Below are 27,530 nucleotides of genomic sequence, written 5' to 3'. Positions count from 1 at the left end.
ATGCTTCTTCTCTACCTCTTCACATTGGTCATTTTTACCCCCATCCTGGTTGCTCAAGATGAAGAGCTGATACCTTCCTGCAAGAAAGAAGTCTCAAATGCCTGTGCCCTCATCACTTGTGGTCCTGTGGAAAATGGATTGCCTGGGAGAGATGGGAAAGTTGGTCCCAAGGGAGAAAAGGGAGATCCAGGTAAAGAAGTATCTATGTGTTTGACTCACTAGAAGATAATACATTCTGTTATTAAGGTTCCTTCTGTCTCTGTCTCTGTCTCTTGTCTCTGTCTTGCTCTCATTCTCTGTCTCCTTTTCTTTCTGTATCTCTTTATCTCTGTCTCTCCCTGTCACTTTATCTGTGTGTATCTGTCTATCTTTTCCTCCCTCTCTTCCTCCCCTCTCTTTTTCTATACCTGTTCTGTGCATTAGTTGGATTTTGAAAAGAAAAAAAAAATAATTTCAGAAGTATCCAAAAGGCCTTCTTCTTCTCACTACTCCTGGTAGAGTGTTAATTTTTTTTTTCAGTCACTCAAGTTCCTTTACTCTCAGACTAATCTGACAAATTGTTTCCCTAATAAAATAAAGTTGTTTGTGCATCTATAAAGAAAAATATCTTGAAGATCCTGTTTGAAACTTACATAGATAATGAAAGGCAAAACCCTAGATTAACCAGAAGAGCAAGGTTAGTCATTAAACTAAATGTGAAGACGTCAAAGATTTCTTAGGATGCCTATAGGCCCCCTTCTGTACCCTTTCCCCACTGAACCCTTTTCCTGTCAGGCACCCAAGTTCCCTGTCATCTCTCTCTTATCCCTTATTTGAAGCCTGCATTCAAAAAAGGCACTAACACTGGTCATTTGTATTTTATATGCAATAATATGAGGATTAGAATGTATTTGAGTCCTCACTCCCATTTTTAATTTATGTGATCAAAGGCAACTGATTTAAACTCTGAGCTATAAACTAGAGATGATGACAATGTTTTAGCTAACTAGCTCATGGTACCGCTACATAGTATAGTTGAAGGAGATCTAGTCTAGGAATTTAAAAAGAAAAGGAAAGGGATTAAATAAGCATTTATAGAGTGCCTATTATGCTCCAGGCACTGTGATAAATCCTTTATAAATATGATCTCATTTGATTTTCACAATGACCCAGAGGGATAAATGCTCTTGTTATCATTCTCATTTTAAAATCAAAGAAACTGAGGCAGACAAAAATAATTTACTCAGATTCACACTGTTAGTAACTGAGACTGGATTTGAATTCAGGTTTTCCTGATTCCAGGCCTAAGTGTCTAGATGCTGTGCCATGTACTTGCCTAGGTTAGAAAGACCTGTTCAAATACCACCCTTGCTATTTAGAAGCTATATAACACTGAATATGTCATTTAATCTATCCCCACCCAAACATTCTCTTTAAATTCAAAGATTTGGATCTGCACTGATAGTGCATATCAAATGGAGTTCTATCTATGGTTGGAATTATCAATGAAATTGCAGGTCAGAAAAAAAAAAATCACTCCTCCCCAGGTTATTTGCATTTTAAATCTCTCTATATCATAGAAAGCTTTGCCTCCTAACTGTTAAAGGAATCTTGGATATTGTTGAGCTGGAGGAGGAAGTATTTGAGTCAAAGAGGCCATGCTGGTCTGACAAGTGGGACTACTTCCTCTTCTTATGGCTAAATCTGACTCTCTATCAGAGCAAATATATGTAAATCTCTCTCAGGAAGAGCTTCCCAGACCACAAGCTGCTTATTCAAAGAAGGTCTCCTTTGATATCTTTTATGCAACCTCCAGTAATCAAGTTACCCCTCATTAATCAGTCCAGTCCAGTCCAGTCCAAAGTCTTTGTAATGAACCCCCAAGGGGCAATGCCTTGAAGGAGCATGGCTCAAATATATATGGCTAGTAAGTGATAGAAACAGAATTCTACATTAAGTCTTCTGATTCAAAACCTTTTCCATTACACTATAATCCCGTTTTCCCACTAATCTGGATACTAGCCCTCCTTTAGATCTCACCTCCTCCATGCCTTCCCTGACCAATCAGACCTTAAATACGTGTCTCTCTCCCTCTTAGAACTAATAGCACTAATTCTCTGCAACTTTCTTTAGAACTTTTTTTGTTTTGTATTGCTCTTTAGAAAGGGAGCCAGGTATTTATCATGGAATGAGCATTGACTGAGAAACAGAAACTCATCCCCAAATTCCATTCTATCGTGTAATATCTATGTGACTTTAGGAGAATAACCTAATCTCTCTGTGTCTCAATTTCCTCATTTACAAAGTGATGATATGTAAGTTCCATTTTTTTATGATCACAACTACATTATCTTATAATTCCAAAAGTATACTTGGAAGAGACCTTAGAGATGAATATACTGAGATTGCTTGCCCAAGATCATAGTCATTGATTGGCAGAAAAGGGATTTGAAACTAAATCTTCTGATTCCCCAATCTGACACTTTCCTCTGTGTTCTAGGTCCTTATGTTGCTTATGTCCACCAAGGTCTTCTAAATTCCTGGAGATCATGCATAAATATCTACAATTTACAATACTCTGCATACATGTGGTGGTCAAGAAAAACATTTTGAATAATAGCGTGTTTTGACAGCACTTTTTAGCTGCTGTTTCTATTAGAAATGTGTTTACTTTAGGAAAAGGAAAGCAAAAGCTCATCTGGAATTACAGGTTCTAATCCTACAAAAGAGTTCCTTTTGCCTTTCCACTGGCTCTGATAAAAAAAACCCAGCTTTTTTTTGTTTTTGGAACAGGTTTGCCAGGACCTAGAGGACCACCAGGATTAATTGGAAATACTGGTCCCACTGGACCCAAAGGAGACAAAGGCTCCCCTGGAGATCCAGGCTCAAAGGGAGATACTGGAGAAAAAGGTGAGTACTTGGATGGGAAGCTGTTTTTTTCCAGTGTAACTTTTTTAAATGATTTATTTGAAGTCATGAGACCTGAGCTCCATTCCTTATTCTAGCACTAATTGAATCTGTAAACAAAAGCATATTACTTCACTTTTTCAACTCTGGGTCTCATTATCATTAAGAAGATGTTTACATTAGATGATACCAAAGTGCCTTCTCTGTCCTCCCCTAACTTGTCTTCCTGCAGCTCTCCTCAATTTCCATTCTGCTTAGGGCCAGCCCCCTTCATTGTCTCTGAAGTTCCAGCATGCTGCACATGACATTTTGAGTTTTTTCCAGGGCACCATCTCTCTTAATTCAGACTGATATGAAAATGCCCCAAGTCTATTCATAGCTCAAAAATATTCTTGCTTCTTTCCTGCTTTGCTCCATTTTCCCTTCCCATCATTCTTTTCCTTTCTTCCATTTTTTCCTTTCCTTCCCTCCCTCACTTTCTCTTTCCCTTTCTTCCTTCCTTTCTTCCTTCCTTCTTTTCTTCCTTCCTTTCTTCTTCCCTCCCCTTCTTTCCTTCCTTCCTTCTTTTCTTCCTTCCTTCTTTCCTTCCTTCCTTCTTTCCTTCCTTTCATCCTCCCTTCCTCTCTTTCCTCCCTCCATCTCTTTTCCCTCCCTCACTTCCTCCTTGTCTTCCTCCATCCTTCTCTTCCTTTCTTCCTCCCTTCCTTCCTTCCTTCTTTCCCTCTTTCCTTTCCTCCTCTTTTTCTTCTTTTTTTGAGTTTTCTTCCATAAAATGACTAAAATGGAAATATGTTTTACATGATTTCACTTGTAAAACCTTTATCAAATTGCTTATTTCTCTGAGTAAGGGGTGGAAAAGAAGGAAGAGAGAAAATTTGACACTCAAAACTTAAAAAAGATATAAATGGTAAAAATTATTTTTACATATATTTCGGGAGTAATAAAATATCATTTTAAAACCAAACTAATGTGTCTTGGTCACCAATCCTATGTAGTCTAATTATGACATTACCATTTTCTCTCTCTCTACTTCAACACCTAGACATTATCTTTAGCTAAATTAACATTTCTTTATGGGGTCACCCTTTCTTTGTCTATTTCTCCATCCTCTTCCACTAATGCATCTTAGACTATCTAAGCCTGCTTTCTAGCACCACTAGAAAATGAAAGGAGTGGGAAGAGACAGCAGGGAACATAGCAGCTGATCCTCCAAATTTGGATGGCCACATCCTGAGGAGAGAGATTGGTGACTCTATATACATGGAGAGTTAGACACACACACACACACACACACACACACACACACACACATATATATATACACATAAATATGGGAGAATTGTGTGAAGTAAATAATTTCCTTAGCAACCTAGCTCTATGGGATATTAATCACATATTTTAGCACTTGGAACACTTAGGAGCATGTGGGTATACTGGGTATGTGGGTGAATATAATAAATATATTAGGTGATGCTGTATATAGAGCTCTGACCTTGGAGTTAGGAAGATTCATCTTCATGAGTTCAAATCTGGTCTCAGAAACGTACTAGCTGTGTGACTCTAGGAAAGTCACTTCACTCTGTTTGCCTCAGTTTCCTCCTCTGTAAAATGATCTGGAGAAGGAAATGGCAAATGACTCCAGTATCTTTTCTAAGAAAACCCCCAATGGAATCATAAAGAATAGGAAACAAGTGAACATAATAACAAATACCACACATGCACATGCACATACACACACACATACACACACATCAAGAAAAGGAAGTAGTTTGATATAAAACTAAAAAGCTATTTATTTATGTGTTTATCCCTCCAGTAGAATGTAGGCCTCTTGAGGGCAAGGATTGCTTTGGTTTTATCTTTCTAGGATACTAGCAGTATCTTACAAAAATTGGTGAAAATATTGGTCAAGTTGAATTAAACTGAGTTTGAACTAGAAATGTCTTATAATGAAATTTATTAATGTCAAATGCTACTAATTTCCCCTGTATCCTTCCTTTAATGTTGCTATCCATTCTTCTTTCTATCTCTGATCGGAAACAATATGATGAATCTAAAAGGAGAGACTATACATTATTTTAACTATTTTTCTTCAGGACTCCCTGGAGCTCAAGGTTTGCCTGGTTCTCTTGGAAGTAAGGGTTCCCCTGGACCCCAAGGGGAGAAAGGATCCCAAGGTGAACAAGGACCTAAGGGAGAAGATGGAGCCAAAGGTAGGTGGTACAGCTGGGTTGGAGAAGTATTGACATATTCTATGATTTTCCTCTATAAATAGGCTAACAGTGAGTAAAAGTTATCTCCATCAACTATTAATTGGTGCAACATTTCATATAGTCCCCCTTACATCTCAGCTTTTTCATCTGAAAAGGAGATGATTGGGGCAGAGAATAGGAGAATAAGGAGAGAATAAGAACAGATGGCTTGTAAAGTCTTATTTCAAGTCTATGATTCTAATACATGAGAATTTCTGTCATCAAGGGTAACTAAGCATGCTTTTCCCCCTCAGTGATTATACAAGGACAAAAGTTACCATGATCCTTTTTAATTGTCTACCATGATCTGAAGGGCATAATTGTCACTCTTTAATCTTTCTTCATTCCATCAACATTTATGGAGTGCCTATTGTATGCCGAGACCTATATTGGATTTTACCATAATAATAATCCAGCATGGTACAATGGAAAGAAAGAGTGCTGAATTTGGACCTGGGTACAAATCGTAATTTTATCATTTGCTATTTATGTGATGCTGAGCAAAACACATCACTTCTCTGTGAACCCTGGTACCTTCATCTAGAAAATGAAGGGGTTGAACCAGATAAATGACTTCTCATGTCCCTTTCAGATCTATATCCATAATCCTGTGATCATATTTCATGATAACAAGAGGAATATCAAACACTGTTCTGGCCATGAAGGAAACTACAGTGTATTTGAAAGAGCAACAACAACAACACACACATATATGCATACAGAACAAATCAAAGATATATTAGTGTCAAGTATAAACTTTTTCTAGAGAAAAGAAAGCAATAGATATAAAGAATGATTAATTAGGGAAAACTGCTAAGAGTTGCATAGTTTGGGAGGTCAAAGAGATCTCACAGACCATCTAGTCCATTCCATCTCCATCCATCTACCCAAATTGAGATTCAGAGTATAGAAGTACATACTAAGGGTGAGCAAACTGCTTAAATTTTATGCAGGTTCTATGATAAAAAATTCATCTCTTTCTTCCCTATATTACCATCATCGTGGTTGGATATGCCCCTCATTTTCCTGCAGCTCACTAAAGGGCAGATTCAATACCCTATTCACAATGAAAGGTAGCAGATATAATGATTTAAAAAATGGATTCAGGATATATAAAAATTTGGTTTCAAGAATCCAAACCCCTTCTTTGCCACCTTTGACATTCTCAGAACTTTTTTAATGGCATTTCAAACTTTCAACTTCAAAATAGGAGCTTGTCTGGATTTGTAACATGAATTCCCTTATTGGAATTTCTTTATGACAGTGAACTCACCAGTCTGGTACTAAAAAAAAAAAAAATGACACAGAACTTAGCAGTTTCTGAGTAGTTCAGTTGTAGTAATTCAACTCTATTAGGTTTTATTTTATTAGTAGTTAAGTAATAGTTCTTCAGTAGTACAGGAATAACAACAGAGTTTAGTACCTAGTTATCTTGTAAAAATAGAAGTTATCTCATGTTCCTCTGGAGTGATCACCTGAGCCATATTTATTCCATTCCTCCCCACATGCCATCTAAACTGAAGCTTTGCTTTATGTCACTGTCCTCGGATATGGTTTGGGACACTTGTGCCCCAAGTACAAAAATTCCTTGTTATATTTCTATGTCAATCGCTTGATCTCAATGAGATAAAAAACTCCTTGAGAAAGAATAGTGTCAGCACGATACATCAGAAAAAGTCAGAGGATCTGAATTCAAGTCCTAACTTTGATACTTCCTACCTTGTTTATTTGGACAAGTCAATATCACAGAACTACAGTTTCTCTATATGTAAAATAAAGGGATGAGACTAGATGATCTCATAGGTTCAGTATACTCTGAATCTGTGGTGTCATAATCTAATGAATTGTCTTCTCTTTATCCTATATTCCACAGTGTTCATGGAATAAAGGACTAAGCATGTTGTCAGTATGAATATTTAAGGATTGGTTGATTGAATTTGGCCCCAAATCATTTGTGAGCTAAGTAGACTTGGGGCCCCTGTAGCAGCATCAAGCTGGAAATTATTTATCTTCATAGAGAAGATATGGGAAGATGAAAAAATAACCTTGTTGTTTGCTAACAGCCCATTTCTAGAGAAACATTCAAAGCATGTTTTACATACATTGCCACCAATTAAAAGGGGAGAGACAAGAGATGGCAATGACCAAAATATTTTTAAGTGATTTTTGTTCTACATGCTAAGAATCAGGTTCCAACTGAGGCACAAGATCCCCCAAGTCCAGTACCAACTTCCCCACCCTCTCCCCAGGTCCTATGTGAGAGAAAGGAGAATCAGGAGAACAAAGAAATATTACACCTGCTGGGTAAGTGCAGGTGGTAAGTGGTAAGTCAATAAACTCTTAAGTCTCTTTTGTTTAACATCTAAGTTAGAACCCATAACATTTTATGCTAGAAGGGTCAAGAGAGGTTGGAAGAATCAAGGTATCCATTGCTCAGACAGGAGAGGGAACATTCTGCTAACAGCTAGGTCCTGTAATTCTTTCTTTGTCTTTTTCTTTTCATTCAATGTTAGGTCCAGCTGGAAGCCCTGGTCCTGCAGGCAACAGAGGGCCAAGAGGCCCATCTGGGCCAAAGGGGGATAGAGGATCACCAGGGAAGAAAGGAGAATGTTGTCTTGAAGGTAAGTCATTGAACCCTCAAGGTCCCCTATCTTTGCATGTGATCATTCTCTAGTTTGGTGCTTTCCCTGTTTTCTGGAATTTTAGAGAATGAATGAGCGAAGCAGTATTAGAGATATCAAAGCCAAACCAAAAAAGCAGTCTCTACATGAGAGACCCATACTTCCTTACAGCTGGAAGTGATATAAAGTGATCAAAACAGACATGACCAACTTTCCTAACATTCAGATTAGTGAAGCTAACCTTCCAGATGACAAGATAATCATTACAATGTGTATATATAACATGTTGTCTATTCAAGTGTCTATTCAAAAGACTTAAAATCACATTTATTTTTTAATTTTATTTTAATTTATGGAATAAAAGAAGCAACATAGTACAATAAAAAAGATGATTGCATATGAAACTGCAGATCCACTATTTACAGCTTGATATTACTTTCAAATATTCAACAAAATTATCATGTAAATTTCTTTTTTTCTTCTCTCCCAAGATCATATTTATATCAGACATAAGATGGGTCAGTCTGCAAATAAGATTAACTTGTATGCAAGGGACACTTTGTATAAAGAAAGATGTGATGATTACATTTTGCCTTATTGAGTCAAAAGTCTTAGATTTTCTAAAAGCTCAATAAACACAATAGGATCTTGTGTACTATATAAAATCTATACCTGTATACCTCAGTCAAATTTATAATCATAGAAAGGTGGTTTGCTAATGAAAGTCATGTATAAAATCATATCGCTTTCCTTTTCATAGTTTTCTTTCTTCTTTTATTGGGAGGAGAGAGGCAATTAGGATTAAGTGACTTGCCCAGGGTCACACAACTAGCATCTTCTCATATTTTCATTAAGGAAACCTCAATATGGACATGTGTAGAATATTTTTATTACAAATATTTTCTAGAGATAAAAGTGTGGGAAACATGATTTGGTAATTATTGATGTCTTCTCATTTTGTGCATGTGGATTTGTTTTGAATTATATGGCCTCTGATAACTTCTTTTTTTAGGTATTCTTTCTTTAAGATATCTTGAAAAGCACCTTCTAAGTGACTTGTTATCTATCGCACATATTGTTTTGGGGTATATTTGTTGTAATCTAGATGCTTTTATCCTTCATTCTCAAGTGCCATTTCCATTTTCTCTGATAAAATAATAGTTAAAATTGGTATTAGAGTCCAGTTTTGGTGGTTGAGCACAGAATATCAAAGAAATACTAGGAAATCTATTTAATTCTATTCTACTCTTCATTATTCTTCATTCCTCATTTCCAGTTGGGTGCTAACTATTGTCAAACCTATTGATACAACATCTTTTGTAACCATCTCTTATGTGCTTATTTAGACTATAGAAGTAACTTTACTATTGGATTTCCAGCCTCATTTATCTGCACTAAGAGCCTTCCTTCCCACAGCTGCTCAAGTGAATTTCTAAAAATATAGATCTCTCTGTATGACTCCTCAGCTCAGTAAACTCTAATTATTCTATATTATCTCTAGGATCATATCTAAATCTCTCAATTTGGCATGTAATGCCATACACAGTCTGATTTCAGCTTATCTTTCTATCTTTATTACATATTACTCTTTTCTGTATATTCTACAGTACAGTCAAATTTTAGAATGGCAAACTGGCCAAAAATTGGCTTTTCAGACATGACTTTTCATCTCTAATCTGTGTCTTTCCAGGTACGGTATGCACTTTCTTCTTATTTCTACTCAAAATTGTTATTTGTTTATTTTGTCAATTTCTTGTATCTTTATACTATGTATATATTGTCTCCCTTATAGAAAGGCAATCAATCAGTAAACATTTATTAAATGCTTCAGCACCAGACACTGTGCTAAGTACTATGATGCAAATACAAGCAGAGAATTCCTGCCCTCAAGATGTTTCCATTTTAATAGAGAAAGAAAACACATTAAAAAAAGACAGAGAAGTTACAGGCTCAGGGAGATGGAGGTAAAATCTACAGAGCCACAAGCCCCACCAATAGGGGAATAAAGCATGGCTAGTCTGAATGTGTCCATAAAATAGAAGTTCCCAGAAAGAACTCACCAATGGCAGAAGGAGGCTGGGAAAGTGGATAGAAATTTCAGGGTGAGAAGGTAACTGGTGATAAACTCCAGAGACAGCTATAGATAAAATCTAAGGGGAATAGAATGGCAAGATCCTTAGAGACAGAGCCTGTTTCACTTTTGTCTTTGTCTCCCTTGCATCTTGGACAGCATCTAGCTTAATGATTGTTAACTGGTTGAAAAAGTCCATTGTCATCTTCTCAGCTTCATTAATAAATGGTTTTAAAACACACATTTATCCCACTTTCTATCTCAAAAACCTTCAAAAATTACTACTGACTTCTGTCAGTAGTTGATCAACTTTAATTTCAGTTTTCGGTTCAGTTTAGTTTTTAGCTTTCAGATGTAGTTGATCAAGTACCAGTTCCTCAGTTTGGATCTATTTGGATCTATGCAGTCTGCTTGCAGCCTACCCTTCCAACCTTTTTCCATTGCTCCTCTTCAAGTACTCTACATTCCAGCCAAATTGACATATTAACTTTCTCTGTACAAGTCATTGCTTCTTCAGCCTCTCCATGTCCTGGAATAAGCTGTCCCCTATATCCTCCTTTTCTCTTCTTCTTAGAATTCTTATTTTTTTTCTCCCTTTGCAAATTATAATCTATTTATTCATTTTTTTATATTAAATACTTCACTAGAATGTGAGTTGCTTGAAAATAGATTTTTTTTTGCCTCATTGGTGCAGGTAAGGTGGCATAGTGGGTAGAGTGCCAGATCTGGAATCAGGAAGATTAATTTTCCTGACTTCAAATCTGGCCTGAGACACTTATTAGCTGTGTGACCCTGGGCAAATCCTTTAACCTCATTTGCCTTAGTTTCTCATCTACAAAATAGGCTAGGGAAAGAGGCAAACCACTCTATTATCTTTCTCAAGAAATTTATTTAAGAGTTGGACATGACTGAACCAACAAAACAACAATCCCCTTGACCACATTAGACACTTTGAAAATGTTTGTTCAATTTAAAGGCTTATGGAATCTGACTTACCTATGCCTGGCAGCATGTTTTCCTCTGGCTCTATTTTCCCCCTCTATAAGCTCTTTTCTGTTCCGTAAAATGATATAGCTGGTAATCTGCCATCCCCCTCCTCCATAATTAGCTTACATAGAGCTCAATTGCCTTTGGTTTTTAACTTTTCCCCTTTGCTGCTTGGGGCAATGTCTAAGATCTCTTCCCCCTCCCCCATAAGATTTTAAAGTTTAATTCTAAAAATGCCAGTAATTAGAGCTAATGTTTGTATTTTACTTGTTTTTCTTCTTCCCCATCCCCTAACCCCCAGTGGAAAGCTTATTTGAAAGAATGGTTGAATAAATGAATGAATCAATGAGTTTGGAGCTCCTATAATGGCTTGACCTGTTTTTCATACTTTTCTGTTTTCTCCTAATTTAGTGTTGATTTTGATTTTAACATCTATTGGTCGTCATTTACTTTCAAGCTACATTCAAGTTCCTTTTCTGTACCTGTTGCAGGTACTTCAGAAGTTTCTTACTGCCTTCTAGGAAAGAATTTTTATTAATGAGAAACAAATTTCTAAATATTCATTTCTTGATCTTGAACTATGTTTCTGTCCCATTTTTCATTATCTTATCCTCCCTCTTTACCACAAGCCCCACTGGCCTTGAAATCCCCAATTATCAAGGAATCTATGGGCTAGTATAAGAGATCTAACAGAGTTATTCATGAAATTTCTCCTCTTCTTTGTCATCTGCAATTGATGTTAATGCATACACCGACCTTCATGATTGTGTATCTTGTTACACTAAAAATAAGCATTTTGTGGTGACCAAATATTCCACAAAAAGATAATTTTTTTGTTATCTTTAAGCTAATGATCAAACCAATGAATCAATCAAGCATTTTAAAGTACCTCCTATGTGTCAGGCAGTATGCTTGGTGTCTAGGAAATAAAGACAAACATGAAATAATCTCTACCTTTAAAGACCTTGCCTTCCATCAGAAGAAACATATTTAACTGTCAATTCCTTTATTTACCTATCTGAAGAAAACCTGTGAACTAATTTTCTATTAAGATGCATCTTCTTATCTTTCTTCATTCCATTTGCAACAAGATTGGCAATGTTACAAGAAATATTATTATTCTTCCGGTTAAGATGGCGGAGAGGAGGCACACAGCTGTGTAACCTCCACGCTTTCTCTCACTATCCATTTCATTACAAGCCTCTGAATTAATGCTTGACTGAAAAAAAAACCCACAAATAGTTACCAAGAGAAGCCATCCTTGAGATTCACCAAGAAAGGTCTGTCTTTACTGGAGGGCTGGGACGGTTTTAGATCGGGCACAGGCTGAGGGCAGCGGCAGTGAGAGCACGGGAGCAGACTGGAGAGGGGGTGGGGAGTGATTGCAGCCGTCTCTGCGGGGAGAGCTTCGCTACAGGGCTGGATACTTTGCTCCGGCAGCAAGTCAGCAGCCCAGCAGAGAAGCTAAAAACACCGGGGCTGAAGAATACAACCCCAAACAGCTGGAGTCTCCCGGGACCTGGCCACCCCCCCCCCTCCCCCGCCACAGTGACTCAGCACGCTCTGGGATCTCAGAGCGCAGGCGCAGCACAGTCCTGCTAGTGCCTCACTGCTGCCCCCCGCAGTCTGGAGAAGAAGCTCGGTAACACACCCAGCCCCTCCCCCAAAGAAAGACTCCAGTTTTTTCTGTTTTTCTTTGCTAGTTTGTCTTGATTATTAGACAGAATGAGCAAGAAACTGAAGAGGACTTTAACCCTTGACAGCTTCTATACAGATAGAGAGCAAACTCTAAATTCTGAGGAGACTAAAAACAGACAATCCCCAGGTGAATGCCCAAAGGAGGAGATCATCTGTTCCTCAGCACAGATGAACCTCATAGAAGTAATTAAAAAGGCTCTCACAAGGGAGCTAGAAGAAAAATGGGAAAAGCAGAGTGAGGCTTGGGAAAAGCAGAGTGAGGCTTGGCAAAAGGAGAGAGAAGCTTGGGAAAAGGAGAGGGAGGCTTGGCAAAAGAGCCTGGAAAAGTCAGTTAAAGAGAGAGTGGATAAAGAAGTAAAATCCTTGAAAAATAGGATTGGTGAACTGGAAAACAAAATTGGCGAAATGGAAAAAAATTCCACAGAATAAAAGAACTCAATGGGACAATTAGAAAAAGATTTTTAAAAAGTGAGTGAAGAAAATACTTCACTGAAAATCAGAATTGAACAATTGGAATTGAATGACTCGAGGAGACAAGAAGAATCAGTCAAGCATTGGACTTCCAGAAAAACATGATGAAAAAAAGAGCCTGGACACTATTTTCCAGGAAATTATCAAAGAGAACTGCCCAGAAGTCATAGGAACAGAGGAAAAAATAAACATTGAAAGGATTCATCAATCACCCACTGAAAGGGATCCTAAAATCAAAACACCAAGGAATATAGTGGCCAAATGCCAGAACCCTCAGATGAAGGAAAAAATATTGCAAGCGGCTAGAAAAACCCAATTCAAGTATCAAGGAGCCACAATAAGGATCACCCAGGATCTGGAAGCATCCACATTAAAAGATCGAAGGGCCTGGAATATGATATTCCGAAAGGCTAAGGAACTTGGTATGCAACCAAAAATAACTTACCCAGCGAGAATGAGCATCTTTTTCCAGGGAAGAAGATGGACATTCAACGAAGTAAGCGAATTTCATCTATTTCTGATGAAAAAGCCAGAACTTAACAAAAAGTTTGATCTACAAATATAGAACTCAAGAGAAATCTAAAAAGGTAAAGATTAATCTTGGGAACTATATTTCGACTATATAGATGTATAAAGAATACATGTATACCTTGTTCTAGAAATTGATGTGGAAAGGACATTGTACCAGAAAAAGGGTAAAGTGGGGGTAGTACATCTCATGAAGAGGCATAGGAAACCTATTATATCTGAGAGAAAGAATGGAGGGGGATGAATATAGTGGGTATCTTACTGCCTTCAGAATTGGCTTTAAGTGAAAAATCTTAAGACATACTCAATCTATGGTGAAACTTCTCCCACCTCATTGAAAAGTGAGAAGGGAAAAGTGAAAAGGGAAGGAATAAGCTAAGAGGAAGGGAATACGGAAACTGGGAGGGAAAGGGGTAAGATAGGAGGAGGAACTCTAAGGCGGGGGGAGGGATACTAAAAAGGGAAGGCTGTGAGAAGCAAGTGGTGCTCACAAGCTTAATACTGGGAAGGGGGGAAAGGGGAAAGAAGGGAGAAAAGCATAAACCAGGGTTAACAAGATGGCAAGTAATACAGAATTGGTCATTTTAACCATAAATGTGAACGGGGTAAACTCCCCCATAAAGAGGAAGCGGTTAGCAGAATGGATTAAAAGCCAGAATCCTACAATATGTTGTTTACAGGAAACACACCTGAAGCGGGGAGATACATGCAGGTTAAAGGTAAAAGGTTGGAACAAAATCTACTATGCTTCAGGTGAAGTGAAAAAAGCAGGGGTAGCCATCCTGATCTCAGATCAAGCTAAAGCAAAAATTGATCTAATTAAAAGAGATAAGGAAGGGCACTATATCTTGCTAAAGGTAGCATGGATAATGAAGCACTATCTATATTAAACATATATGCACCAAGTGGTGTAGCATCTAAATTCTTAAAAGAGAAACTAAGAGAGCTGCAAGAAGAAATAGACAGTAAAACTATAATAGTGGGAGATCTTAACCTTGCACTCTCAGAATTAGATAAATCAAACCACAAAATAAATAAGAAAGAAGTCAAAGAGGTAAATAGAATACTAGAAAAGTTAGATATGATAGATCTCTGGAGAAAATGTAATGGAGACAGAAAGGAATACACTTTCTTTTCAGCAGTTCATGGAACCTATACAAAAATTGACCATATATTAGGACATAAAAACCTCAAACTCAAATGCAGTAAGGCAGAAATAGTAAATGCATCCTTTTCAGACCACGATGCAATGAAAATTACATTCAACAAAAAACCAGGGGGAAGAAGACCAAAAAATAATTGGAAACTAAATAATCTTATACTAAAGAATGATTGGGTGAAACAGCAAATCATAGACATAATTAATAACTTCACCCAAGAAAACGATAATAATGAGACATCATACCAAAATGTATGGGATGCAGCCAAAGAGGTAATAAGGGGAAATTTTGTATCTCTAGAGGCCTATTTGTATAAAATAGAGAAAGAGAAGGTCAATGAATTGGGTTTGCAACTAAAAATGTAGAAAAGGAACAAATTAAAAACCCCCAGTCAAATACTAAACTTGAAATTCTAAAAATAAAAGGAGAGATCAATAAAATTGAAAGTAAAAAAACTATTGAATTGATTAATAAAACTAAGAGTTGGTTCTATGAAAAAACCAACAAAATAGACAAACCCTTAGTAAATCTGATTAAAAAAAGGAAAGAGGAAAATCAAATTGTTAGTCTTAAAAATGAAAAGGGAGAACTCGCCACTAACGAAGAGGAAATTAGAGCAATAATTAGGAGTTACTTTGCCCAACTTTATGCCAATAAATTCGACAACTTAAATGAAATAGAAAAATACCTCCAAAAACATAGCTTACCCAAACTAACAGAGGAAGAAGTAAATATCCTAAACAGTCCCATCTCAGAAAAAGAAATAGAACAAACTATCAATCAACTCCCTAAGAAAAAATCCCCAGGACCAGATGGATTTACATGTGAATTCTACCAAACATTTAAAGAACAATTAACTCCAATGCTAAATAAACTATTTGAAAAAATAGGGATTGAAGGAGTCCTACCAAACTCCTTTTATGACACAGACATGGTACTGATACCTAAACCAGGTAGGCTGAAAACAGAGAAAGAAAATTATAGACCAATCTCCCTAATGAATATTGATGCTAAAATCTTAAATAAAATATTAGCAAAAAGATTACAGAAAATCATCCCCAGGACAATACACTATGACCAAGTAGGATTTATACCAGGAATGCAGGGCTGGTTCAATATTAGGAAAACTATTAGCATAATTGACTATATCAATAACCAAACAAACAAAAACCATATGATCATCTCAATAGATGCAGAAAAAGCATTTGATAAAATCCAACATCCATTCCTAATAAAAACACTTGAGAGCATAGGAATAAATGGACTTTTCCTTAAAATAGTCAGGAGCATATATTTGAAAGTGTCAGTAAGCATCATATGCAATGGGGAAAAACTGGAACCTTTCCCAGTAAGATCTGGAGTGAAGCAAGGTTGCCCTCTATCACCATTATTATTTAATATCGTATTAGACACACTAGCCTCGGCAATAAGAGTCGAGAAAGATATTAAAGGAATTAGAGTAGGCAATGAGGAAACCAAACTATCACTCTTTGCAGATGATATGATGGTATACCTAGAGAACCCCAGAGATTCTACTAAAAAGCTATTAGAAATAATTCATAATTTTAGCAAAGTAGCTGGCTACAAAATAAATCCCCATAAATCCTCAGCATTTTTATACATCTCCAACAAAACCAAACAGCAAGAGATACAAAGAGAAATTCCATTCAGAATAACTGTTGATACCATAAAATATTTGGGAATCTATCTACCAAAGGAAAGTCAGGAATTATATGAGCAAAATTATAAAAAAGTCTCCACACAAATAAAGTCAGACTTAAATAATTGGAAAAATATTAAGTGCTCTTGGATCAGCCGAGCGAACATAATAAAGATGACAATACTCCCTAAACTAATCTATTTATTTAGTGCTATACCAATCAGACTTCCAAGAAAATATTTTAATGATCTAGAAAAAATAACAACAAAATTCATATGGAACAATAAAAAGTCGAGAATCTCAAGGGAATTAATGAAAAAAAAAATCAAATGAAGGTGGCCTAGCTGTACCTGATCTAAAATTATATTATAAAGCAGCAGTCACCAAAACCATTTGGTATTGGCTAAGAAATAGATTAGTGGATCAGTGGAAAAGGTTAGGTTCACAAGACAGAATAGTCAACTATAGCAATCTAGTGTTTGACAAACCCAAAGCCCCTAACTTCTGGGAAAAGAATTCATTATTTGATAAAAACTGCTGGGATAATTGGAAATTAGTATGGCAGAAATTAGGCATGGACCCACACTTAACACCATATACCAAGATAAGATCAAAATGGGTCTATGACCTAGGCATAAAGAATGAGATTATAAATAAATTAGAGGAACATAGAATAGTTTATCTCTCAGACTTGTGGAGGAGAAAGAAATTTGTGACCAAAGATGAACTAGAGACCATTACTGATCACAAAATAGAAAATTTTGATTACATCAAATTAAAAAGCCTTTGTACAAACTAAACTAATGCAAACAAGATTAGAAGGGAAGCAACAAACTGGGAAAACATTTTCACAGTTAAAGGTTCTGATAAAGGCCTCATTTCTAAAATATATAGAGAACTGACTCAAATTTATAAGAAATCAAGCCATTCTCCAATTGATAAATGGTCAAAGGATATGAACAGACAATTTTCAGAGGATGAAATTGAAACTATTACCACTCATATGAAAGAGTGTTCCAAATCATTATTGATCAGAGAAATGCAAATTAAGACAACTCTGAGATACCACTACACACCTGTCAGATTGGCTAAGATGACAGGAAAAAATCATGATGAATGTTGGAGGGGATGCGGGAAAACTGGGACACTAATGCATTGTTGGTGGAGTTGTGAACGAATCCAACCATTCTGGAGAGCAATCTGGAATTATGCCCAAAAAGTTATCAAATTGTGCATACCCTTTGACCCAGCAGTGTTTCTATTGGGCTTATATCCCAAAGAAATACTAAAGAAGGGAAAGGGACCTGTATGTGCCAAAATGTTTGTAGCAGCCATATTTGTAGTGGCTAGAAACTGGAAAATGAATGGATGCCCATCAATTGGAGAATGGCTGGGTAAATTGTGGTATATGAATGTTATGGAATATTATTGTTCTGTAAGGAATGACCAGCAGGATGCATACAGAGAGGACTGGCGAGACTTACATGAACTGATGCTAAGTGAAATGAGCAGAACCAGGAGATCACTATACACTTCGACAACGATATTGTATGAGGACATATTTTGATGGAAGTGGATTTCTTTGACAAAGAGACCTGAGTTTCAATTGATAAATGACGGACAAAAGCAGCTACACCCAAAGAAAGAACACTGGGAAACGAATGTGAACTATCTGCATTTTTGTTTTTCTTCCTGGGTTATTTATACCTTCTGAATCCAATTCTCCCTATGCAACAAGAGAACTGTTCAGTTCTGCAAACATATATTGTATCTAGGATATACTGCAACATATCCAACATATAAAGGACTGCTTGCCATCTAGGGGAGGGGATGGAGGGAGGGAGGGGAAAAAAATCGGAAAAGAAACGAGTGCAAGGGATAATGTTGTCAATATAAAGTAATCATTAAATAAAAATTAAAAAAAAAAGAAATATTATTATTCCCTTGGAAAAGATCTGATAATTGGGGCTGAGAGAAGGAAAGAAACTCTCCAAAACAACTAAGTGTTGAAGATAGGACTTGAGTTCTCAGATTTCTTTAATTACAAATCCAGTGTTCTTCCAAAATGAATTGAGACTTATCGAGTTTGACAGGCCAAGGAGATTTCCAGATATAGAAAGGCTTTCAGGAATAAGAGAAGAAAGTTCTTGAAGACACTGAGGAAGTCAGCATTCAGTAAGAATTTTTGAGAACTTTCATCTCTAATTCCTGAAAATCTTGGGCATTAATCCAAGGGAAAAAAAAAAAAACCCTTATACTGGATTGAGGATTTTTTTTTAAACCTCTCTCTCCACATGCAGAAACCAACAAACTGAAGCAAGAAGTGGCTGAACTGCGTGAAAATATTGAGAATCTTCAGAAACAATTCTCTGAGCAACAGAAAGGTAAGTAATTTGGAGCTGAGGCTGCCACAGGATCTTCTCTTAGTCTCAGTGCTTCCCTTGTTCTTTGGACACATCCTGCTTTTATTGAGTCTTTTAAGCTGGTTTCTTGCTTTTTAAACTTCATTCTTGGCACCTCAGCTGTTCTCCTACCTAGTGATAAGGAAAGGATATTAATAAATCCATTTGAAGAAAATGAAAAATGCAGCTAAAGAAGGGAAAGAGAAAGGATATGTGGGATTCTACACCTGAAACTAGAAGGGATATTGGAGGTTACCTTATTTTAAAGATAAAGAAAACCCAGACAGCTTAAGAGATTTGTCCAAAATCAGACAGGGAGTCAGTGGAAGCACGAGAAAATAAATCCAGTGCTCTGCCTCCACCTAGAGCATTATTTCTCCATTGCAACTCTGCTTCACCACCAAGGGTCTGACTGACATTTCTGACTTCATTTTTCTTAAGGATGTGGACGGGCAATAAGACTTTGTATCTTCTCATAGTAACCCAAATTTATGAATTCAAGGAAAGAAATAACCCCCAAATGAAGTTAAATAGGGTAAAGCAATAGTCTTTCAACATGGAATTATGCTATTGCACTAGCACACCTAAGTGATAAGATATACAGGCTTAGAGACAAAAACAGGGCAGATGACAGAAACTTGGTCTTAGCAACAGGGGCTGTGCAGGAGGCTCAATTTAGCACCATAGCCTGGGCTCACTCATTCTCCCCTGGGCCATTCCACAACATGAAGGCTTATAGAGCTAGCTGGAGCTTATGGGATTTGGGCCCAAGCTTTCCAGAAGCTAGTGATAGTGGCCTATTGCACTATTGTTATTTGAGAACTGTCTTCTCCTACAAGGCCTTCAGAATAGAGAAAAAGAGAAAAGAGATGTTAATTCTGATCATGCTTGAGGTCAAGATTCCTCCCATGTGTGTAGGTGGAGAGATTTTTAGATAATTCTAAAACATCTCTAGGATTTCCTTAAATCTTTGTCCAGTACTCTTTTTATGGGAAATATTTGGAAAGAGCTAGTTGATTTTTTTTTAAAGAAAGAAAGGACAGCTAGATGGTGCAATGAATAGAGCATCCATTCTGGAGTCAGGAGGATCCAAATCCAAATCCAAATTCAGACACTTAATACATATTAGCTGTGTGACCCTGAGGAAGTCACTTAGTCTCAATTACCTTGCAAAAAATAAAGGAACTTTAACGGTTAAGGTAGCTAAATGGTTACCAATGGGTAAGACCAAATAAGCAGAACAACAGTGTGATAGGAAGATGGGAATTTGGTTTAGAATCAGAAAGACCTGGGTTTGAGACTCAGTTCTGCCATTTACTACCTAAGTGACATTTTTGCTCAGTCATTTTCAGTCATGTCTAACTCTTGGTGATCCTATTTGGGGTTTTCTTGAGAGAGATTCTGGAATAGTTTGCCATTTCCCTCTCCAATTAATTTTACAGGAAACTGAGGAAAATAGGATTAAGGGATTTGCCCAGGATCACACAGTTAGTAAATGTCTGAGACCAGATTTGAACTCAGGTCCTCCTGACTCCAGGGCCAGAGCTTTATCCAGTCTGCTTCCTTGCTACCCCTGGGGGAGGGAGAGGTGCCTAAAATGATTAATTTGCACTCTCTAGGACTTTTGGGAAATGAAGTAGATTACTTCTAAGAATGCTTACCACCTCTACAGGTCTATAATCTAGAATCTCCTCTCAAGAAACAAAAATACCTTATGACCTACTTAAACTAAAGGATTAGAAGCATCAAATCAGATAATCATAATGAGTTGGGAGTAGGGGCTTCAAACAATATTGTCAAGGCCATGATGTGCTAACAGAGACATTGGTATCATTGACTTATGTAACTGGGTACTCTGTACCCAGAGTAAGTGCAAATCTGAGAGATTCATAATGTAGTAGAAAGAATAAAGGATGAGGACTCTGAAGGTCTGAGTTCAAATCCCACCTCTACCATTGATTTACTATCTGATGCTGGACAATTTCTTGAACTTTACTTCCTTCATCTGTAAAATGAAGGAGATGGGCTTGAGGGCCACTCAATTTTCCTTTCTGCTCAAAAATCTCATGATCTTAGGTAATATGTGAGAGGTATCATGTAATAATGGAAAATACAAATTTGCATTTGGAATTCCAGACATTAAACTATAAGCTCCAATATATACTCCTTCGAGTTAAGGTTCCAATGAACTTTCATGGGCTTGTTTGGAAATCTCAGTGCCACCATAGCATGAATTTCAATAGAAAACCCATCAAGAATTCTAAATATCTGCTTACAAATTAATATTTAACACATGGCATTTTATGAGTGTGGAAGAACCATTCATGTTACCTGAGACAATTGAGTTCCAATCTTGTCTTTGATACTAATTGGCAGAATTTGGACTTTGGAAAAGTCCCTTCCATACTCTGATTGTCTGTTTCTTCATTTAGAAGATGAAGGGATTGGAACATTTTATCTTTAAGTTCTTTTCCAGATCTAAAATCATAAAAAAATTAATTTAAGCTTTGTCTAGTTGTAAGTTTACAGTCATTTTTGTTGACATCTCCTCCCAAATTCCCTATATTAATAAGCTGTATTCATATAGGGTTTTGTTGTAATGAAGTAGTTATCCTACAAACTTATGACATGGAGCACAGAATGTATAATATCAGCAACAGAGATATAAAGACTAATGACCTAATGGCTATGGCATAATTAGAATACTATCCCAATACCCTTTAATCCAGCAATACCACTATTAGGTCTGCATCCCAAAGAGATAAAAAAAAAACTACATGTGCAAAAAAATATTTATAGTACCTTTTCTTGTGGCGGCAAAATATTGCAAATTGGGGGAACACCTATCAGTTGGAGAATGGATGAACAAGTTGTAGTATGTGAATGTAAAGGAAAACGACTGTGTAGTAAGAAATGGTGAATAAATAAATTTCAGGAAAAAAATAAAAAAAGATCTGTGCAAACTTATACAAATTGAAATGAGCAGAATCAGAAAAATATTATGCATATATAAATATAAATAAAAATATTATAACAACATTAGGTGATGATCAACTATGAATGACTTGGCTCTTCTCAGCAATACAATGTTGCAAGAAATTACAAAGGACTCATGATTGAAAATGCTATCCACATCTAAATAAAGAATGGATGCACTTCTTTTACAACTATGACTAATATGGAAATATTTTACAGGATTTGCACACATAACATATTAAATTGATAACTATTATAGGAAAAGAGTAGAGGAAAACAATTTGAAACTCAAATCTTGTAAAAAATATATTCTAAAAATTGTCTTTACACATAATTGGAAAAAGTACCATTAAAAAGGAAGGGGGAAAGAATAGTATCCGATTCAATAAACCTTCATTAGACTCCTCATATATCAGACATTGTGCTCAACACTGAGAACAGAAATTCTTTAAATAAAAAAGGAAAAAGAACCAACCTTCTCATAAAGGAATTTACATTCTGTTAGAGAATATATGCATCTGGGAAGGCTTTGTTTTTTTTTTCTGTTTAATTTTCTTTTTTTTTTAATTTTTATTTAATAATTACTTTATATTGACAGAATCCATGCCAGGGTAATTTTTTTACAACATAATCCCTTGCACTCATTTCTGTTCCGATTTTTCCCCTCCCTCACTCCACCCCCTCCTCTAGATGGCAAGCAGTCCTATATATGTTGGATATGTTGCAGTATGTCCTAGATACAATATATGTTTGCAGAACCGAACAGTTCTCTTGTTGCACAGGGAGAATTGGATTCAGAAGGTATAAATAACCGGGGAAGAAAAACAAAAATGTAGATAGTTCACATTTGTTTCCCAGTGTTCTTTCTTTGGGTGTAGCTGCTTTTGTCTGTCATTTATCAATTGAAACTCAGGTCTCTTTGTCAAAGAAATCCCCTTCCCTCAAAATATGTCCTCATACAATATCATTGTCGAAGTGTATAATGATCTCCTGGTTCTGCTCATTTCACTTAGCATCAGTTCATGTAAGTCTCGCCAGTCCTCTCTGTATTCATCCTGCTGGTCATTTCTTATAGAACAATAATATTCCATAACATTCATATACCACAATTTACCCAGCCATTCTCCAATTGATGGGCATCCATTCATTTTCCAGTTTCTAGCCACTACAAACAGGGCTGCTACAAACATTTTGGCACATACAGGTCCCTTTCCCTTCTTTAGTATTTCTTTGGGATATAAGCCCAATAGAAACACTGCTGGGTCAAAGGGTATGCACAATTTGATAACTTTTTGGGCATAATTCCAGATTGCTCTCCAGAATGGTTGGATTCGTTCACAACTCCACCAACAATGCATTAGTGTCCCAGTTTTCCCGCATCCCCTCCAACATTCATCATGATTTTTTCCTGTCCTCTTAGCCAATCTGACAGGTGTGTAGTGGTATCTCAGAGTTGTCTTAATTTGCATTTCTCTGATCAATAATGATTTGGAACACTCTTTCATATGGGTGGTAATAGTTTCAATTTCATCCTCTGAAAATTGTCTGTTCATATCCTTTGACTATTTATCAATTGGAGAATGGCTTGATTTCTTATAAATTTGAGTTAGTTCTCTATATACTTTGGAAATGAGGCCTTTATCAGAACCTTTAACTGTGAAGATGTTTTCCCAGTTTGTTGCTTCCCTTCTAATCTTGTTTGCATTAGTTTAGTTTGTACAAAGGCTTTTTAATTTGAAGTAATCAAAATTTTCTATTTTGTGATCAGTAATGGTCTCTAGTTCATCTTTGGTCACAAATTTCTTTCTCCTCCACAAGTCTGAGAGATAAACTATCCTGTGTTCCTCTAATTTATTTATAATCTCGTTCTTTATGCCTAGCTCATGGACCCATTTTGATCTTATCTTGGTATATGGTGTTAAGTGTGGGTCCATGCCTAATTTCTGCCATACTAATTTCCAATTATCCCAGCAGTTTTTATCAAATAATGAATTCTTATCCCAGAAGTTAGGGTCTTTGGGTTTGTCAAACACTAGATTGCTATAGTTGATTATTCTGTCTTGTGAACCTAACCTTTTCCACTGATCCACTAATCTATTTCTTAGCCAATACCAAATGGTTTTGGTGACTGCTGCTTTATAATATAATTTTAGATCAGGTACAGCTAGGCCACCTTCATTTGATTTTTTTTTTCATTAATTCCCTTGAGATTCTCGACTTTTTATTGTTCCATATGAATTTTGTTGTTATTTTTTCTAGATCATTAAAATATTTTCTTGGAAGTCTGATTGGTATAGCGCTAAATAAATAGATTAGTTTAGGGAGTATTGTCATCTTTATTATGTTCACTCGGCCGATCCAAGAGCACTTACTATTTTTCCAATTATTTAAGTCTGACTTTATTTGTGTGGAGACTTTTTTTATAATTTTGCTCATATAATTCCTGACTTTCCTTTGGTAGATAGATTCCCAAATATTTTATGGTATCGACAGTTATTCTGAATGGAATTTCTCTTTGTATCTCTTGCTGTTGGGTTTTGTTGGTGATGTATAAAAATGCTGAGGATTTATGGGGATTTATTTTGTAGCCAGCTACTTTGCTAAAATTATGAATTATTTCTAATAGCTTTTTAGTAGAATCTCTGGGGTTCTCTAGGTATACCATCATATCATCTACAAAGAGTGATAGTTTGGTTTCCTCATTGCCTACTCTAATTCCTTTAATATCTTTCTCGACTTATTGCTGAGGCTAGTGTTTCTAATATGATATTAAATAATAATGGTGATAGTGGGCAACCTTGCTTCACTCCAGATCTTACTGGGAAAGGTTCCTATTTTTCCCCATTGCATATGATGCTTACTGATGGTTTTAAATATATGCTCCTGACTATTTTAAGGAAAAGTCCATTTATTCCTATGCTCTCAAGTGTTTTTATTAGGAATAGATGTTGGATTTTATCAAATGCTTTTTCTGCATCTATTGAGATGATCATATGGTTTTTGTTTGTTTGGTTATTGATATAGTCAATTATGCTAATAGTTTTCCTAATATTGAACCAGCCCTGCATTTCTGGTATAAATCCTACTTGGTCATAATGTATTATCCTGGGGATGATTTTCTGTAATCTTTTTGCTAATATTTTATTTAAGATTTTAGCATCAATATTCATTAGGGAGATTGGTCTATAATTTTCTTTCTCTGTTTTCAGCCTACCTGGTTTAGGTATCAGTACCATGTCTGTGTCATAAAAGGAGTTTGGTAGGACTCCTTCATTTCTGGGAAGGCTTTGTGAAGAAGATAGATGAACTCTATTTTGAATAAAGAGCAATCAATTTATCAGTAAACATTTATTAAGTGCCTACTCTATACCACACACTATATTAAGTAATAGGGCTTCTGAGAATCAGGACCTAAGGGGAGAAAAACTTCATACATGGGAGATGGATTGTGCAACTAGGTTTAAGCAAGCTTTGGAATAGTGAGTTCAGGAAAAGCAAGTAGATTGGCTGGAATACAGAATGCAAAAAGAGTAATAATGTAAATAAAGATGAAAAGAGAGATAGAAGCCATATGGAAAAAAGGTCTTCAATGTTTGGCTTGGGAGTTTGTATTTTATTCTATATCAAGACTTCTTAATCTGGTGTCTATCTATCCCTAGTGGATCCATGGATAGATGCAGGGGTCCTCAAACTTTTTAAATAGGGGGCCAGTTCACTGTCCCTCAGACTGTTGGAGAGCTGGACTATAGTAAAAACAAAAACTTTGTTTTGTGAGCCTTTAAATAAAGAAACTTCATAGCCCTGGGTGAGGGGGATAATCGTCCTCAGCTGCTGCATCTGGCCCATGGGCCGTAGTTTGAGGACCCCTGTTAGAGGGTCCCTGAACTTTGATGGGAAAAAAACCTTTATCTTTATTTTTTGCTTATCTGTAACAGAAATTTAGTATTTCCTTCAATTATATAAAAACATCATTCCGAGAAAATGTCTTAAGAATTCCCTAGTTTGCCAAAGGTGTCCATGAGACACCAAATATTATGAAGTTCTATATACTGTAAGAAGAGGCTGAGAATTATTGAGCCAGGGAATGTTATAATCAGAATTTACATTCTGAGTCTCCTATTTACCATCCTAATCCCAGATTAACTAATCCCTCCGTTAATATTTTCTTGTGTTTTTTTTTTCCTAGTTGCACTCTTTCCAAGTGGTCAAGCTGTTGGGAAGAAGATATTCAAGACCAGTGGCTTCAAAGGCAACTTTGATGAGGCAATGAAATCATGCAAAACAGCTGGTGGTATAGTGGCTTCTCCCAGAAACAAGGCAGAGAATAAAGCTGTACAAGAGATTGTCTCAACATATAAAGAGCTGGCCTTCCTTGGCATGACTGACACTAAGACAGAGGGCAAATTTATCTATCCAACAGGAGAACCATTGGGCTATTCCAACTGGAACTCAGGAGAGCCCAATAACAAGGGTGGGGGAGAGAATTGCATTGAGATTTTTTCTGATGGCAAGTGGAATGATAAGCCATGTGAGGAACCACATCTCATCATTTGTGAATTTTCTTTGGAGGAGATGTAGTTTGTGTGCTGTGAGTTAATGAAAATGTGTTGCTGTGGGTTAGGGGTGAGGAGGGAGAGTACCAGAAGATCAACATGTGGAGGGCCATTTTTACTGATCCTAGCTAATGAATGAAAATAGCAATACTTTGTGCTAGTTACAACTTCTCTAAATGTGTCTCCAGTTAATTCCACCAGAGTCTGAGATAGGAAAGGTGAGATGGTATGGCCACTACCCAACCTGGAGCTATAAATCTGCCTTTATATAAAAGTATTCAAGCTGAATCCTACCTTTTCAACTCTATTGTTGACAAACATTAAATACTATGTGGAGATCACTGTGTCAGGTCCTACTCTTTTTTTAAAAAAATCACATAGTCTTACTTTCCTGGCACTTACAACTAATGAAACGGAGCCCTTCTAAGATGTTTTCTGTCCCAATTAGAAAGTAAGTTACTTGAGGATAGGGGCTGTCTTGTTTTTCTATTTGTATCTCTAGCATTTAGCACTTTCCTCAACACATAGCATTTAATAAATGCATTATCCTTCATTACACTAAGCTTTTAATTCAGTAAGTTGTTACTTTAAGTGTCTACTTTGATGAACCTTAGTTAAAATGAACCAAGATTATCAAAGAGAAGAGATTCATTAATGAGGTTAACACATTTAAAACAACACTTATTCAGTGCCATTATTTAGGTGTATTTAGAACTAGAAAATAAACAATAAAAACTTTTTTAAATTATATAATACTATATTAGCAAAACTTAGTGTTGACAACCTTAAGATGCTGTTTTTTTTTCTGTTCTTTTAATCCTGTCTAATTTTAAGGCCCCATTTGGGGTTTTCTTGGCAAAGATACTGAAATGATTTTGCCATTTCCGTCTCCAAGTTATTTCACAAAGAAGAAAACTGAGGCAAATAGGGTGGAATGACTTGGCAAGGATTACACAGTTAGTGTTTGAGGTGATCTTCCTCACTCCATGCCCAGTACTCTAGCCACTAAGCAGAAAAGAAAAAAAATGAAAAGGAAGGAAGCAAGGAAGGAAGGAAGGAAGGAAGGAAGGAAGGAAGGAAGGAAGGAAGGAAGGAAAGAAGAAGGGAGAAGGGAAGAAAGGAGAGAAGGGGAAGGGAGGGAGAGAGGGAGGAAGGAAAGAGAGGAAATGAGGATGAAAGGCTTCCTGTAGAAATTGATTTAGTCTTGAAGGAGCCATGAAAATTAAGAAATAGAAATCTGAGAGCATAGTATTCTAAGAGTGGAA

General features: G+C 36.5%; 1 protein-coding gene across 1 annotated transcript; it reads left to right on the top strand.

Annotated features, from left to right (window-relative positions):
• Positions 1-26,598, top strand: LOC127546955 (pulmonary surfactant-associated protein D-like). Its single transcript, XM_051973831.1, has 6 exons — positions 1-190; positions 2,773-2,889; positions 4,983-5,099; positions 7,652-7,759; positions 18,635-18,718; positions 25,899-26,598. Exons 1-6 carry the CDS (start codon positions 1-3, stop codon positions 26,288-26,290), a joined length of 1,008 nt encoding a protein of 335 aa, XP_051829791.1. The 3' UTR covers positions 26,291-26,598.
• Positions 26,599-27,530: the final 932 nt, after the last annotated feature.

The sequence above is a fragment of the Antechinus flavipes genome, chromosome 2, assembly GCF_016432865.1.
Source record: "Antechinus flavipes isolate AdamAnt ecotype Samford, QLD, Australia chromosome 2, AdamAnt_v2, whole genome shotgun sequence".
NCBI classification, from domain to species: Eukaryota; Metazoa; Chordata; class Mammalia; order Dasyuromorphia; family Dasyuridae; genus Antechinus; species Antechinus flavipes.
Note: the sequence above shows the minus strand (reverse complement) of the source record. Positions and strands in the feature narration are given on the sequence as shown.

Bases quoted from the DNA above. Each gene is read 5' to 3' on its own strand.
- LOC127546955 (XM_051973831.1), top strand. From the start codon at position 1: ATGCTTCTTCTCTACCTCTTCACATTGGTCATTTTTACCCCCATCCTG. The intron at 191-2,772 runs GTAAAGAAGTAT...TTTTTGGAACAG, and splicing joins GGGAGAAAAGGGAGATCCAG to GTTTGCCAGGACCTAGAGGA. The intron at 2,890-4,982 runs GTGAGTACTTGG...ATTTTTCTTCAG, and splicing joins GGGAGATACTGGAGAAAAAG to GACTCCCTGGAGCTCAAGGT.